Raw genomic sequence first — 17,557 nt, forward strand, 5'->3', positions numbered from 1 at the left:
TGTATTCATGATATTTATTTGTGAACTTTGACAAAAATATGACTTGTGGTCATGGTATTTTTTTGTGAAATTTTACAAAAATATGACTTGTATTAATGTTTTTTTAATTTTTACAAAAATAGACTTGTATTCATGGTATTTGTGAAATTTGACAAAAATATGACTTGTATTCATGGTATTTTTTTGTGAAATTTGACACAAATATGACTTGTATTCATGGTATTTGTGAAATGTGACAAAAATATGACTTGTATTCATGGTATTCATTTGTGAAATTTGACAAAAACATGACTTGTATTCATTGTATTTATTAGTGAAATTTGACACAACTGTGACTTGAATTCATGATATTTGTGAAATTTGACAAAAAAAAATACTTTTATTCATGGTATTTGTGAAATTGGACACACATGTGACTTATGTTCAAGGTATTTGTGAAATTTGACAAAAAAAGGACTTGTATTCATTGTATTTGTGAAATTTTACAAACATGAATGGTATTCATGGTATTTGTGAAATTTGACAAAAATATGACTTTTATTCATGGTATTTATTTGTGAATTTTGACAAAAATATGACTTGTATTCATGGTAAGTATTTATAATTAATTTTTGAATGACAAATATAGGGAAAAGTACTTGTTCTATGCTTCATGTTGAATCATTTCTAAAATGTTATAAAAACAAAGCAGACTAAGTTTGTTAGAAAGTTTATCAAATTGACTTGAATGGAATGATTAGTTTGTGACGCAGGTACAGATTGATGTTGGGAGGCTGATGAAGAGCACGAGCAGGCCCGCTGAGGCGGCGCTCAGCTCAGATGCTGCAGGCCTGAAGCTTCTTGTCGGCTATCTTGAGGGCCACCCAGGTGTTGAGCATGGAAGCCCTCAGCTTGCACCACACCACGTGGTCGGTCAACCCGAAGACCTGAGCCGCAAACTGAGCCGCCGCCTCTGGGGAGAGGATGGTGGGACAGCCCAGACCTGCGGCAGGACGGCGATTAGAAGTTTGCGGATGCTCGTCCAGATTTTACACGCGAGGCGAACGGGAACTCACCGCTCGGCATTCGGAGGGAGGACCAAACATCTTGGGAGCCCCAGTCTGGCGTCAGAGGCGGGCAGTTGATGACTGGGTACGCCGTGTTTCCGGACATCACGGGCCCCAGGCCGTTGCTTCTCCCGGCCACCGCCACAAACACGGTCGGAACGCCGTCTCCTGAGGGTTGGATACGGTCGTGACTTCACAGGAGCTACTTCCTGTTACGACAACCACTCACCTTCGTATTCGGCTTTAATTCGCAGAGTCTCATCCGGTCCTTTGTGAGCCGAGGTGACTCGCAGTATGCAGGGAACGCCGTAGGAGCCACACGCCTTCCTGATCTTCTCGCAGTGGGCCAGGTCTGAGGTGGACCCCATCAGGACCACCACTCTGCCCCCGGCCTGGGACTCCAGCAGCAGCTAGGGGGCGCAATGTACGTAGACCCGTTATGATTTGACAAAAAAAAAAAAAAAAAAATCATATATATGTATATGTGGTAAAAATTACAAGACTACATCTCTACAGAACTGTTTCATGAAGGGTTCCCTCAATCGTCAGGAAAATCTGACGATTGAGGGAAGCCCTCATGAAACAGTTCTGAAGAGATGAAGTAGTCTTGTAATTTTTACCACATATACATATATTGCTCTCTACCACGGTATTGAGCACTATTCTCTGGATAATCTAATTAAGACACACACACACATATATATATATACATACATTGAATTTAATTTATATAGCGCTTTTTCTCTAGTGACTCAAAGCGCTTTACATAGTGAAACCCAAAATCTAAGTTAAATTCAAACCAGTGTGGGTGGCACTGGGAGCAGGTGGGTAAAGTGTCTTGTCCAAGGACACAACGGCAGTGACTAGGATGGCAGAAGCGGGAATTGAACCTGCAACCCACAAGTTGCTGGCACGGCCACTCTACCAACCGAGCTAAACCACCACACACACACACACACACACACACACACACACACACACACACACACACACACACACACACACACACACACACACACACACACACACACACACACACACACACACACACACACACACACACACACACACACACACACACACACACACACACACACACACACACACACACACACACACACACACACACACACACACACACACACACACACACACACACACACACACACACACACACACACACACACACACACACACACACACACACACACACACACACACACACACACACACACACACAAAAAAATCCATTTATCCTCTACCGCTTGTCCCTTTTGGGGTCAAGGGGGGTGCTGGAGCCTAGCTCAGCTGCATTCGGGTGGAAGGCGGCGTACACCCTGGACAAGTCGCCACCTCATCGCAGGGCCAACAAATAAATATTAACAAATAATTAATAAAATAAATTACGATAAAATAAATAGGAGTCTTTAAATATCATACATTTTTACAAATCAAAACAAATCCAAATGGCCCCAGCAAGCTCCTACTCTCAGTAGGCAGCCTTTTGTGGAAAAAAGTTTGGATTTAAGCTGCCTGATTTAAGCCAATCAGAAACATGAAGAAAGCTGTAGTAAAAAAAATACAAGGTGATAGACGACCACAGTACATTCAACAGGGCATCCAGGGTTTCCTGGGGCGCTTTGCTATTAACAACAAAGAGCCGACGCCTAAACTTAAAGTTTTAACAAAAAAAAAAAGAAGTCTTAACAAGCTGCTCTGCCTCTGTCAGTATGTCTCTGCAGCACCCAGCATTGTCCCACCCACACAACCATCTGATTGCTTACACGCAGAGCGGTAACAGCCAATCAGCAGTGCGTATTCAGAGCGCATGTTACGTGGAGTGAGCAGAAAGGTGTTTTTAGCAGGTAAGGCAGTGGACTCTCCCCAAATGATAATTAACACTTCCCAATCAACGACTAGCAAGATCACTATGAGCCCGTTGACGTTCTAGAAACAGGTAGCAGCTTAGCTCGCTCGCAGTCTTTGAGGTGAAGGTTAATTAGCTATTAGCGTAACGTTAGCTCACTGTGCGGTGTGTGTGTGTGTGCAAAGCCTGTCTGAGAAAAAAGCAACATTGACTTATAGTTAAAAACTAAGTTATTTCACTTTACCTTTATCTGTGTTGACTAAGCTGTGTTGAGCATACGCAGCAAAAAAGGACAATATGTTAAATGAAGAGTTTCTGTCTCTGATAGTTGATATAATAATGTAACTGCATCATAAAACCTACATGAACTCCATGGTGTTCGGGATGAATAGTCTCTCCTATTGCTATTGTACTATTTTTTCAGGTATTAGTTACATTAATCATTAGTAATGTAGACACCTACTTTTGAATAGCAGGGTCCCTGCTATCATATGTTGATAAAAATATAACATTTACATAATAAAAATCAACTACAGGCTTCCCAAATACTGTAATAAATTAAACAGGGACCCCAAAAGAGACAAGCGGTAGAAAATGGATGGATGGATGGCATGTGGCCTTACTTTTAACTCTTTTTTTCAAACGCTTATTGCAAACGCTTACTTACAGTAAGTCATTAACTTGACTTTGTAAGTAATTATTTTAGTATCTCAGGTAACTAGGACTGTTTTGTTTTTACTTTACGGAAAAAATAGAGATATATATATCGTATATTGCCATTCGGCAAATGGAGCGGAAAACTCAACTAAAAGTTGCAGGCTGCTTCATGCGACGGAGCCGGCCTACTTCACCACAGTCTGTAGTCTATTGCCTCCCCCCCCCACCCCAGGCTGTGATGGCAGCGACGAGGTGGAGACGTGATGGCGACAGGCCGAGTTACACCGATCCTTATACCCACCCACCCCCTTCCCTGGTCCCCTCGCACTGGAGAGTCACCACCTTAACTAATACATTTTCTGGGGGAAAAACACTGGCATCCTTAGGTAGCTTTTATGATAGGTTCCTACACAATACATCGCTGTACAATCAAAACCTCAACATTTTGGCAGTTCTTTCCAAATCAGGTTTTTGTACTGGCCAAATTGTTGTGTAAATAGTATAATAGCAATTTAATATGAATATTACAAAATCATAGTTGGGTTATTTTTCCATGACAAAGTGCATGTAAAATGTCTAATGACAGGGCTCTTCGTATGAAATAATACCGCAAACGTTTTCCTAGCCGTCACAGATTACAGTATATAACGGCAAATTCCCCCATGTAGTCTCATTGGCTCCTGTGGTGCAAAGCATTAGTGCTTATTTGGCAAGGTGGGGGTGCTGGGTTCAAATCCCGGTCAGAGTAGATTGGGAAATACTCCGGTCATTATTGGCAAAAAGATTGTTCCGAATCCTATAAGTGGGTTAATTCAATCATCAAACAATCAATGTTTATTTATATAGCCCTAAATCACTCAAAAGGGTGGTGGTAGTTTTCTTCCCTTGACAAATCCAAAAAGAATCGTGTAGCTTTTACTAGTCTGTTGGCGAATGACTCATTGTGTTCAATTGGAAGGCAACAGCGCATGTTCTTTATTTCCTCAAACTGGAAAAGATTATGCTGACATTGAATGGCTGTTCTACCACATTTCAACAAGTATGGGATGTTTTCCTTAAATATGTAAAGAAGCTTGTCTCCAATGTCCATAGATAATCTTTTTATTTGCCCTGTGTGCAGTCTCCTGTGGCTTTGTGTCAATTTGACTCATGTATTTGTTGCTGTAATTTTAGTTAATTTAATGGTTGTTTTTTAAAATGTGTATTACCTATTCTTCTTCAATTCATCCCCATTTTATTTTTTAATTTAAATTTTGTAGGTGTTTTGTTAAAAAAACAAAAAAAAAGTGTTTGATCACATTTGTGTAGCATGTAACTGCCATGGAAACTCAAACAAATATAATAAAAAAAAAAAAAAAATATTTGGAATAGTTATGTTTTGTTTCATTTCCCATTAACTTGTTGTGCTACAAATGAAATAAATGTTTGATTTAAAAAAAGCACAAGACGAAGAAGAAAAAAACAGAACAGATTTGGAAAAGTTTAGTTTTTTGCACTAAAAGAACAATTTCCCATTAATTCAACATTTACATCAAATGAAATTAAAGTTTGATTAAAATCTAGCCTAAGATAAAAAATTAGATATAAATTAAATAAAAATTTAATAGACTTGGAAAAGTTTACTTTTTTTGCACAAAAAAAAAGAAACATTTTCCAATAATTGTTTTAGTAAAAGTTTGATTTTTAAAAAAGCATAAGACGAAGAAGAATAAAAAAAGAAAAAGAAAAAAAGAATAGATTTGGAAAGGTTTAGTTTTTTGCACTAAAAAAGAACAATTTCCCATTAATTCAAGTACAACACTTACATCAAATGAAATTAAGGTTTAATTAAAAAAAAGCCTAAGTAAAAAAATAAATAAAATAAACATTTAATAGACTTGGACAGGTTTACTTTTTTTTGCACTAAAAAAAGAAAAATGTTCCATTAATTTGTTTTAGTACAACACTTGCAAATGGAATTAATGTTTGACTTAAAAAAAGCTTAAAAGACAAATAGTGTGAACGAAAAAAAAAGGTAATAGACCCCAATTGAGCATGGGGCGGATCTGATCTTTTAATGTTAAAATTTTTAGTGTATTATAATAAATTCCTTTTTTGATCAAAATAGTATAAAAAAAAACTGTTTAATATAAATATAAAAAAAGTTTTGGGTGGAACTGATGCATGCCAACATCCATCAATCCATTTTCTACAGCTTGTCCCTTTCAGGGTCGCTGTAGCCTATCTCCGCTGCATTCGTACACCCTGGACAAGTTGCAACCTCATCACAGGGCCAACACAGACAACATTCACACTCTACGGCCAATTTAGTGTTGCCAATGCACCTATCCCCAGGTGCATGTCTTTGGAGGTGGGAGGAAGCCGGAGTACCCGGAGGGAACCCACGCAAACACGGGGAGAACATGCAAACTCCACACAGAAAGATCCCGAACTCAGGATTGAACTCAGGACGTTCGTATTGAGAGTGCAAACTAAAGACTAAAAGTCTCCTGATAAGCAGAGTATGAGGATAGAAAGGATAAAGCGCGGCACCTTAACCCTCTCGGAAACCCACTCAAAGTTCCTCTTGACCATCTGCATCGCCTCTGGTGTTATCTCTTTGAGGTCCCGATACACCTGGAAAGAAGAAGAGCAAAGTCCTCACGTCGTCTCATTTAGAAGAAAAAAAAAATCACTGGCATAGATTTATTTGTTTAAAAAAAGTTGCAAAGTTGACCTGTTTATCTTTTTGCTGGCTTCTATCTCCAGCAGGCCACAGTCTCCACGAGTCGTTGTCGATCACGTCAGCCAGAACAATCTCCTGGGTCTTCACGTTCACGCCGAACTCAATCTGGGGCCGAGCGAAAAGCGCGGCTAAATATACAGCGGCCATCTTCCGGCTTTACCAGCAGGGGGGTTGGGCGACAAGCATCTCACACGCACCTTCATGTCCACCAGAGTGCAGTTCTGCGTGGCCCACGACTTCTCCAGGATCTCAAAGATGGCCACCGTGCTGCGGTTCATCACGTCCACCTCGCACTTGCCAATGGTAAGGCCGCCCAGGAGGAATTTGGCCTCCAGGAGCTGCTCCTCCGACCACTGGGGGTCGTTGTTGGCGTCGTCCTGGAGCACAAAAGCGGATGGTTGCAATTTTGTTTTTGCACAGCTGTGAAATGCTAAAGCTACTGTTGCGTTTGGACCAGATGTTCCTCCAAGGGAATTTAAGTTGCTGGTCAATCCCAAGTTCTTTTGATGACACAAACTGAGTTTAAATGATCCCCCAGAACAAAATAGGTATTTTGCAATTTATTCCAAAGCTTTGGGGAGACCAACCTAAAAACAACATTCAAATCGCGTTGCGAAAACCTTATGGAAGCGCTGTCTTCTTCAATATTTCCCTCGCCCCCACCCTCCGGAACGAATACACATGTCAATTGTCCTCCTTAGCTGGGCACAGGATGAGATAAGAAGGGAGTATTGCTACTCCTCACATTCCTAAAGCCAAGGTTAACTTGCAGTGTACAATGGACATGAGATTATAAAATAGAAAGAGTACAAAAGGAAAACACTAGCTATTTCAGATATGACTATAGAAAGAAATAACTCTTAAATATGGATATATGTAGATATCTATCTCCGTCAATACGCATTGTGTTTGCCTTTGAATAAAATGGGTCTATTATCAAAAAAAAAAATTCAGTTTTTTTCCTTTATCTAAAGACACAGCATCATTTTTACACATTGGTCCACCTCCTTTCATTAAAGACATAATATGAAATTTTTTTTTTCAGACTTAAAAAAATAAATAAATACTCATATGTACTGACGAGTACCTTTGACATTTGAATTCACAATATTGGTCATAACGTGTACTTCTGTGTGTATTTTTATTACTTTATCGAACAATAAAAACCAAACTGTTCAGTTGCTGGATCTTGTTTTCTAACACTTCTGAGTCTCATTTGCAAGTAATACACTGCAGACTTATGGCAGTAGTGTGTAGATGTGCATAGAGAGCGGTGTCCAACATGGCGCCCTGTATTCATGTTAGGGCTTTTGACCAATCATGTAGAACAGGGGTGTCGAACTTATTTTTATCCAGGGCCACATCGCAGTCAGAGGGCCGATTGTAACAGTGAATGTAAGAATATAAGAGTATAATCGCCTCATTATATTATTGTCTATGCATTTGGTTATTGGATTTTTATACGTACAAATTGATGGATAACTTGCTTTGAAATCGTAAGTCAAAGTGACAAGCAGATATTTAAGTATTTATTGTTATTTTTACAAACTATCATACGGTATATAATAACTAGGGGTGCTAAAATGTTTCACATTCGAATTCCGATTTTTTTTTTGTAATTTACAAAAATATAATTATATTTTTGGATGAAATAAAAAAAATAAAATAAAAACTTTTTTTTTAGGCCATCGCTATGCTTACCGTATTTTTGGGACTACAAGTCGCAGTTTTTTTTCAAAATTTGACAGGGGGTGCGACTTATACTCAGGAGCGACTTGTGTGAAATTAACACATTACCGTAAAATATCAAAATAATATTATTTAGGTCATTCACGTAAGAGACTAGACGTATAAGATTTCATGGGATTTAGCGATTAGGAGTGACAGATTGTTTGGTAAACGTATAGCATGTTCTATATGTTATAGTTATTTGAAGGACTCTTACCATAATATGTTACGTTAACATACCAGGCACCTTCTCAGTTGGTTATTTATGCCTCATATAACGTACACTATTCAGCCTGTTGTTCACTATTCTTTATTTACTTTAAATTTCTATTCTTGGTGTAGGATTTTATCAAATAAAATTCCCCCAAAAATATGACTTATACTCAGTGCGTATACTCAGTTTTTTTCCTTCTTTATTATGCATTTTCGGCAGGTGAGACTTATACTCCGAAAAATATGGTACTTGGTGCACATTATGTGCCATACGTCAGCAACCAAAAGGTTTTGTAACCTCTAGGCTGTTTTGTTAAGGTGTCTTTTTTATTATAGCAAATAATTCATTGCAAAAATCAGTTTGAATCGAGAATCGTGTTTAATAGAGTATCGATTATGAATCAAATTCTCACCCCGAAAATCGTAATCAAACGGCAATGTCCCAAAGATTTACACCAATAACAATTAAATATTTGTATATATAAATATCGTAGTTTAAAACATATATTTAATGTATAACACTTTTTTTCTGTCATAATGGAAACAATGAAAACATTTAGTAAGAAAGATTAAGTATCCACATTATTCCCAGGCATTCGCAGGCCACTTTTAAATGACATGTAGGCCGGATCTGGCCCCCGGGCCTTGAGTTTGACACGTGTGATGTAGGAGATCGTCCGGCCATGCTCTCTAAGAGTGGTCAAAAGACCCTCATGTGACTACAGGGGGTATGTTGGACCAAAGCTTGGAAACAGTTGACCATACTCTCTCTATACACTGTTTTGGACAACAGTGTGTTACCTAGTCAGAGAGTAGTCTTTGGCTGAATATAGTCTGTCGAATATTAAATATCCTGTATTTATTACACAGCAACTGTTTGCAACATCCATTTGAGTTGTAGTTTATCACCAGATTTGGTAAAATCATTAAACCTAATCAGTAGCATGTCTACGGCGAATTTAAGGGAAATTAGCATCGAGCTAGCACTTTTTGTAAAGTGGAACCTTAATGTACTTATAAGGTTATTTTTTATTTTAATAATCAGGTTAACTTGCTTTGTTGGCAGGGAAATGTAGTAATATTACCTGGAGGCAGTTAAACTAAGTCTACTCGCTGCTTAAGTGTCTGCAACTGGATGTGCAAAAAAAAAAAATGTATTGAATATATATATATATATATATATATATATACATACACACACTTTCCCCTTTTTGTACTATGTAGTTGAGTTCTATTTAAAAAGAATTACACCTTTAAAGGAAATCGAGAAGTTAGAACATTGATAAATACTAAACTAATGTTTCAAAAATAGTGTTCTACATCTAATTTTGCAGTTTTTTATTTTTATTTTATTTCCTTTGATGTGCTTGGAAGAGCACATCAGAGCAGAGTAGCTCCTCTGATTTCCATCATTTTACTTTATTTTTGGTATTATTCTCAACTTTTCTTGTTTTTTTTTAATCACTTTTCTTTTTAGTTTGTCCAAGTCTTAAAAAAAAAAAAAAAAAAAGGAACAATTCCCTTCTGGGTCAATAAAGTTTGTCTAAGTCTGATTTTAAATGAGTTGATATCCTGTAATAATGATGGAATTTTGGTCGGTGTCAATGAAAAAGTGTACAAAAAAAGGTCACATCCAGATCACGATTTTAATTTGTTAAAAGTTTAACATTATAAAATTTAATTGTATTCAAAAATCGATAAATAAACAAACTTTTTTTTAACAAGAATCAACTAAAAAACGTTTTTAGGCTATCCCCATGCAACCTTCGACCTATTTTGAAAATGTTTCGTAATAGTTACCAAATAAAACAGTGCGAGAATCCTGTGGAATCGATTCTGAATCAAATTGTTACCCCAGGAATCAAATCGTCAGGTGCCAAAGTATTCATACCTTTACTCTGAAACAGGCATGTGAGTTGAACTTTATAAAAAGACTGAAAATAGGCCAGGTCCAGGGCGACAATTGAACATGCAACAATTAGCAACAAAAAAAAAGCACCCTTTAAAGATGTTTTAGTGTTTCATGACCTTAGTTGTTGGCGGGTATGGCAAAGAGATGGATCAAGATTTTAACACACATTGTAAGGTCGGAAAAAAACGAATTTTAATTCATATTTTTACAGAGGTAAAAATATAGATTTCCGACTATAGACGGAAAATTCACATGCCTGTGAAAGTACCGTGTTCGGTAGCCACCCTTACACGTGTCATAGCCAACCACGCTAATTAGATGATGTCATCAGCATGAGAGACACCTCTGCTAACCACAGCTCCACTTCATCTTCATGTGAACTTAGTGTTGCAGGACACTCACTTTGAAGAACATCTCCATCTTGAGGGGCGAGAAGCGGTACCCCTCCTTAACGCCGGGGTTCCTCTTCAGGAACGACCCCGTGGCAACCCGCCGACACACCCACTCGATAGGGATCATCTCGCAGTGGGCGGCGATGAACGCCGTGTCGGAGTGCTGCTTCACAAAGGCCGTCTTGATGCCTGGGGGGTGGGAAAGACGTGTTAAAAACTAAATGGGCAAGTGAGGTCTGTCACGTTTGTTCTAATTAGACGAGTCAGGAGTCACAAGCTGGTGTTTAACACGACTTTGTGGGTCTCATGGTGCACTCATGAGCAGCAGATGGGTCACAGTTAGACAATTAATTGAACACAACTCTAATGTTGCTGCACATGACAGCATTACGCTGGCGTACTTCTCAAACGGAACCAATACAGACATGCACGTGTTTAAATCATTTATTTTCGTTATTTTAAATTTTTTTTTTAGTTCAGTTAGATCAGGGTGTCCAAAGTGCGGCCCGGGGGAAAAATGGTTAACGGACCACGGCACATTCTAAAATCACTATTAAAAAAAAAAAACACACAAAAAGTACAATAAAACAGCAAACAGGTGAAATGTAATTAAATGTTATGAATTATTGTCAATTCAAGGTCCATTTACTTATCAAATGTTTCTGTTTTAAATATTTTTCTGGAAAAAATATTGCATATTTTATGTGTTTGCCATATTAAAAACTAAGTTTTCTTTGATAAACGGGGCATAAAACACCAAAAATAAACCCATGAAAAATTAATTCTTATAATCGACACATAGATCTGAAGTTATTCTAAAGGCTTAAGTTTTCAAAGTAAAAAAAATAAATAAAAAATAAATGTAGGATTTATTTTCAACACTTATGAGGGGGGCCCTTTAGAGTCGCCAAGAATTTTTTTTTTTTAAACTGTCATTCAAAAGCAAGCAAAGATAAATTAAAGTCAATAACATTATGAATTATTGACCAATACAAGGCTTCATTTATTTCACATCAAATATTCTTCTTTTAAATATTTTTGGAGAAAAAAATTGCATATTTTGTGTTTTTGCCATAGAAAAAAAAAAAAGTTTTCTTTGAGAAACCGGGTATAAAAACACACCATAAATAAACTCATAAAAAATAAATTGTTATAATCGACGGGAAGATCTGAAGTTGATCTGGAGACTTAAGTTTAGAAAGTAAAAAAATAAAAACAAATACAAAAATTATAAATGAATATATGACTTATTTTCAACACTTATGAATTAGGCCTTTTTAGGTCCCCAGGAATTTTAGTGTGTGTGTTTTTGTTTGTGTCATTAAAAAACAAAGATAAATTAAAGTTAAGATGTTATAAATTATTGACCAATTCAAGGCTCCATTTACTTTACATCAAATATCCCTCTTTGAAATATTTTTCTGGAAAAAATATTGCATATTTTGTGTGTTGGCCAAATAAAAAAAATTAAGGTTTTTTTTTAAGAAACAGGGCATAAAAGACATCAAAAATAAACCCATAAAAAATTAATTCTTATAATCGACGCATAGATCTGAAGTTGATCTAAAGGCTTAAGTTTTAAAAGTAAAAAAATTCATAAAGAATAAATGTAGGATTCATTTTCAACACTTGAGTGGGGCCCTTTAGAGTAGCCAAGAATGTGCTTTTTTTTTTTCAAACTGTCATTCAAAAGCAAACAAAGATAAATTAAAGTCAATAATGTTATGAATTATTGACCATTTCAAAGCGTCATTTACTTCACATCAAATATTCTTCTTTTAAATATTTTTTGAGAAAAATATTACATAATTTTGTGTGTTTTCCATTTTAAAAAAAACTGAGTTTTCTTTGAGAAACAGGGCATAAAAACCCACCATAAATAAACCCATAAAAAATAAATTGTTATAATCGACGGGAAGAAATTAAGTTGATCTGGAGACTTAAGCTTTGAAAGAAAAAAAATGAATAGAAATGTTTTAAATAAAAGAAACTATAAATAAATGTATGACTTATTTCCAACACTTATGAGTGGGGCCCTTTTGGGTCCCCAAGAATTTTATAGTTTTTTTTTTTTTTGAAACTATCAAAAAGAAAGATACATTTAAGTTATGACATAATGAATTATTGACCAATTCAAGGCTCCATTTACTTTACATCAGATACTCCTCTTTGAAATATTTTTAGAAAAAATGTATTGCATATTTTCTGTTTGCCATATAAGAAAAACTGTTTTCTTTGAGAAACAGGGCTTAAAACCCACCAAAAATAAACGATTCTAATTGACCGATAGATCTGAAATTGATCTAAAGGCTTAAGTTTTGAAAGTTAAAAAAAATAAAAATAAAACAAAAAGATAAATATAGCACTTATTTTCAACACTTATGAGTGGGCCCTTTGGAGTCCCCAAGAATTTTAGCGTTTTTTTTTTAAAACAGTCATTAAAAAACAAGGATATGTACTTTGTGTATATATTTATATATATATATATATATATATATATATATTTATATAATATTTACATATTTATATAATATGTAACTAAAAGCTCCATTCACAGACAGAGTCCCATTGCTTTTATGAGCGGTCGAGCGAGTCAAAAGACGGAAAAAAAAATAATAATAATAATATATATATATATATATATACATATTTTTTATTTTTGTATTTGTGGTGGCCGTAATTCTTTCGTGGCGGGCCGCCACAAATAAATGAATGTGTGGGAAACCCTGGATTTTTTCATATCTTTATTTAAATACAATTTTTTATCTTTTTTTCGGATACAGTCAATAAATAATGTGAGCATGTATCATAACATGGAAATTGTAGAGAATGTGTTGGCCCTGCGATGAGGTGGCGACTTGTCCAGGGTGTACCCCGCCTTCCGCCCGATTGTAGCTGAGATAGGCGCCAGCACGCTCCGCGACCCCAAAAGGGAATAAGCGGTAGAAATGGATGGATGGAGGGTTTTGTGAATGAGGATGATTGTGGATTGGGAAATTTTTTTTTTTACATGCCCTCTGTTGATTGGCTGTTACCGCTTTTTAATGTAACCAATCAGATGGTTGTGAGGGAGGGACAATGCTGGGTGCTGAAACAGGGGCAGAAGTCGCAAAGCAGCTTGTTAAGACTAGCTTAGAAACCCCCCCGTACCGAAACCGAAACCCCCGTACGGAAACGGTTCAAAACAAACACACATACTGTTACACCCCTACTAACAGATCAAGTGGAAACTTTGAGAGAACAGGATGAAACGAAAAGGAAATTAACACAAATACCTTTTTTTCCGATATATGATCAAAATATTCCCACACGGCGGAAATGATCTCAGACGACGATAAATTACAAATGACCAACGACAGAAGTGCGGCGATTCTGTTGGCAGCAGCATCTCGTTGACAGATGCGCTTCCTTATAAACACAGTTTGGCGCGCAGGCGTCAGTTCGACACAGTTCGTGTAACGGTCACGTGACCGAAACAGCTCATGATCGGTCACGTGACTTTCGATAAGCGGTACGCGCACCGACGCAGGGTTTTGCTCAACGCATGCGCCGATGCATTGGTGATGCTAGACCCATCACTAACATTTTGTATGAGGCTTCTGAAGACTTACAGGAATGACTGCAAGACATACTTATGCAACAGCCATACAAGTGGCCGTATAAACAACTTTATCACTGTTACAAATATGCGCCATACTGTGAACCCACACCAAACAAGATTAACACATTTTGGGAGAACATCCAAAACCCAACATAAACACAACAGAACAAATTCCCAGAATCCAATGCAGCCCTAACTCTTCCGGGCTACAATAGGGGGCGGGGTTGAGGGTGTATATTGTAGCCCGGAATAGTTAGGGCTGCATGGGATTCTGTGTATTTGTTCTATTGTGTTACGATGCAGATGTTCTCCCAAAATGTGTTTGTCATTCTTGTTTGGTGTGGGCTCACAGTGTGGCGCATATTTGTAACAGTGTTAAAGTTGTTTATACAGCCACCCTCAGTGTGCCCTGTCTGGCTGTTGATCAAGTATGTCTTGCAGTCACTTACCGCGTCTATAAATACTGACTACATCATGTGGTTAGGCTGGCAGTGCCTTCACAGTGCTGTCTTACCATTGCTGTTAAGGTGCAATTCGAGAGAATGATTATCCCTGGAGGGGCACTGACATTGGGAGTCTCCCGGAGAAGTCCAGGGTATAAAAGATTGACGCTGCAAAGCGCCAATCATGTAAAACTTGCGGGCCGCACCAACATTACATTTTCACATCAAGGTGCGGGCCGCAAAATAACGTCTCGCGGGCCGCAATTCGCCTCTTTTAAGAGGTTTAAGACCTCTTATCTAGACTTTCAAGCGTTGAATTAAAAAAATAAATCTATATTTTTTTTACATTTTCAGGACTGAGACCCTTTCACATCTCCAGGGACCAAACTTGTATTGGAATTGAAAATAAAAAACATCAAAACCGTCCTCGCATGCTTAGATTTTTGAATGTGTAACGGACCGCGGCATATTTTAAAAGAACTATTTAAAAAAAAAACTAAACATAAAAAGTGCACTAAAAGAGCTAACAGGTGAAATGTAACGAGGAAAATGTTATGAATTTTTGACCAATGCAAAGCTCCATTTACTTCACATCAAATACTCCTTTTTTAAATATTTTTTGGGGAAAATATTGAATATTTTGTGTTTGCCATCTAAAAAAAACTAAGTTTTCTTTGAGAAAGAGCATGAAACACACCAAAAACAAACCCATAAAAAAAATAAAATCTTATAAAACAACGGACAGAGCTGAAGGCTTATATTATGAAAAGTTAAAAAAAAATACCATTTGATGTATGACCCTTTTTCAACACTTTTATGAGTGGAGCCCTTTTGGGTCCCCAATAATGTTAGTGCCTAAAATATATTTTAAAAATACCATTATATAGACAGACTTGAAGTTTATCTAGACTTTTAAGCATTGAGTTAAACAAAAACATTTATTAAAATTTTTATGATTAAGACCCTTTAGGGTCTCCAGGGACCAAATTTGTATTGGATTTGAAAATGAAAAATATCACAATGGCCCTTTGATTTTTCAGTGAAAAAAGTTTGGACAGCCTCGGTTTGATAATAAATCCACTGGTGCAGTAATTCTCAAACTGTCACGTGGGCTCTATCTTGTGATATGCCAAATAATCAATTAAATATTTAAGGTCTGAGCTATTGAATACCGGTATGTTAAAAAGAACAGTAAGCAGCTATGTTTTATTAATATACCTGTGGAGCAAACGGTCCCACAGACAGGCAGGGCACGCTGGAGCTCGGCCCAAGATGGCGGCGAGGAGACGACGAGCGAGCGGAGAGAAGGAGCGACCTGGACTGAGGTTTTATTAAAAAATAAACCAAGTCAAACTGCTCAAGCCTCGTCCTTCCTTGGTGGTACTGGGAACCCGCAAGACGACGGCTTGAAACCGTCACAATACCGTAGCTGCGTCTGTCAAATATGAGCCATTAAATGACTCCCGCCTCCTGGTGGTAGAGGGCGCTAGTGATCCTTCTTGCGACTACAGAAGAAGTGAAATGAGTGACTTGATATTGTTGTAAGCACACTACCAATGGGCGCAATTTGCAAAATGCGCAATGTCAAATCAAATGTTTATTGGATTCATCACTCTACAGTGTACATCCACGACTAAACTACCACAACTTGGTTTACTAAGGGAAGTGTGGATTTAGGAGGGGTGGCCTATTTCAAGTTCCAGGTAACCCTACATTATATTTTATAAATAGTAAACCAAGTTGAGATAGTAGTTTAGTCAGTAGTTTAGTCGTGGATGTACACCGTTTAGTGATGAATCCAATAAACATTTGATTTGACATTAAATTTGCCCATGGGTATTGTACTTACAACAATATGTGCTGGAGGAGGTAATACAGGAAGATCTCCATCGAGACAGAGACTTAAAACTGAGGAAAGATAAGGAAGACTTCTATAAACAAGTTATTGATGCTTTTGATCAGAAGTAGCTGGCATGGACTATATCTAGTAAGTAAGTAAGTAAAGGTAAGACCATAATACCGTATTTTTTTTATTAAATTTGCTTTTCATGATAGTATCCTTACATCACACTCAAATTTTTTCTGCATGCCTTTGGTAAGTGTCGGAGTGAGAAGAGGTTTTAAAATAATTAGCGCGTGCTTACTTTTACCGCATACCTTTGGTAAGCGCAGGAGTGAAAAGGGGTTTTAAATTAATTAGCGCCCCGGCGGCAAATCTAGGAAATACTGTATAAACAATATTAATATTGGCAGTAAAATGTGTGTTCACCAGCTTCCTGCAGCAACTTAAAGACGCAGCTCGTCGTCTTGTTGGCGATGGCCGCTTTGCCCTCCATCTGGTCTTTCCTTGCAGCATTCCCGGCCGTGATCTGGTCTTTGGACTGCACCAGGACTAGTCCGGGCTGGTCCAGGAGCTCAAAGATCTGCTTGGTCTTTCCCTCGTTCAGCTTTTGGCCGATGCTCAACTCTGGAAAACGGGTAGAATTGAACGCAGCACTTCGTTATGTTTTATTTTGTTTGTTTTTTTATTTCTAAAACATGCAATACTGTACCTTGCGTGGGAGCCATGGTTCTCGTCGACGCGGCGTGGAACTGAAAGGACACAATAAGTGCTCAAATTTGTTGCCGTTTCACCACTTTGTGAAGCAGTACTAGAACAAGTAGCGTGCGTAGAAGAAGCCGGAAGTAGGACGCTTCTTACATGCTGGGATAGCCAATCACAGCCTTTGAATGATCCTCTCGACCAATCAGAAGAGCGCAATGGTCGCGGGTGAGGAAGAAGACGCCCTGGTCTTAAAAAAAGTCTGTAAAAATTATTATTCTTTTTTTTTTTTTACACCAACTGTCACCATTTTTTTCTTTTAGAGTAGAGGACTGATAGAAAACACATCTCCCCCGCTATTAATTCACTCCATTGAGGTGATTTTTTTTATCGACTATCTCTCAAAAAGTCGCGTGCATTTCCAATATGCG

General features: G+C 37.5%; 1 protein-coding gene across 1 annotated transcript; it reads right to left on the reverse strand.

Annotated features, from left to right (window-relative positions):
* Positions 1–693: 693 nt before the first annotated feature.
* Positions 694–17,299, reverse strand: paics (phosphoribosylaminoimidazole carboxylase, phosphoribosylaminoimidazole succinocarboxamide synthetase). Its single transcript, XM_061888472.1, has 9 exons — positions 17,137–17,299; positions 16,854–17,051; positions 10,551–10,729; positions 6,493–6,672; positions 6,287–6,400; positions 6,103–6,186; positions 1,276–1,456; positions 1,056–1,214; positions 694–982 (listed from the first exon to the last, which is right to left on the reverse strand). Exons 1-9 carry the CDS (start codon positions 17,150–17,152, stop codon positions 816–818), a joined length of 1,278 nt encoding a protein of 425 aa, XP_061744456.1. The 5' UTR covers positions 17,153–17,299; the 3' UTR covers positions 694–815.
* Between the last annotated feature and the right edge of the window lie 258 nt (positions 17,300–17,557).

Source organism: Nerophis ophidion, linkage group LG26 (assembly GCF_033978795.1).
Source record: "Nerophis ophidion isolate RoL-2023_Sa linkage group LG26, RoL_Noph_v1.0, whole genome shotgun sequence".
Classification (NCBI taxonomy): Eukaryota; Metazoa; Chordata; class Actinopteri; order Syngnathiformes; family Syngnathidae; genus Nerophis; species Nerophis ophidion.

Bases quoted from the DNA above. Each gene is read 5' to 3' on its own strand.
- paics (XM_061888472.1), bottom strand. The intron at 10,730-16,853 runs GTGAACACACAT...CCCACCCCCCAG, and splicing joins TAAGTTGCTGCAGGAAGCTG to GCATCAAGACGGCCTTTGTG. The intron at 6,187-6,286 runs GTCAACTTTGCA...TCTTCTTTCCAG, and splicing joins GCCAGCAAAAAGATAAACAG to GTGTATCGGGACCTCAAAGA.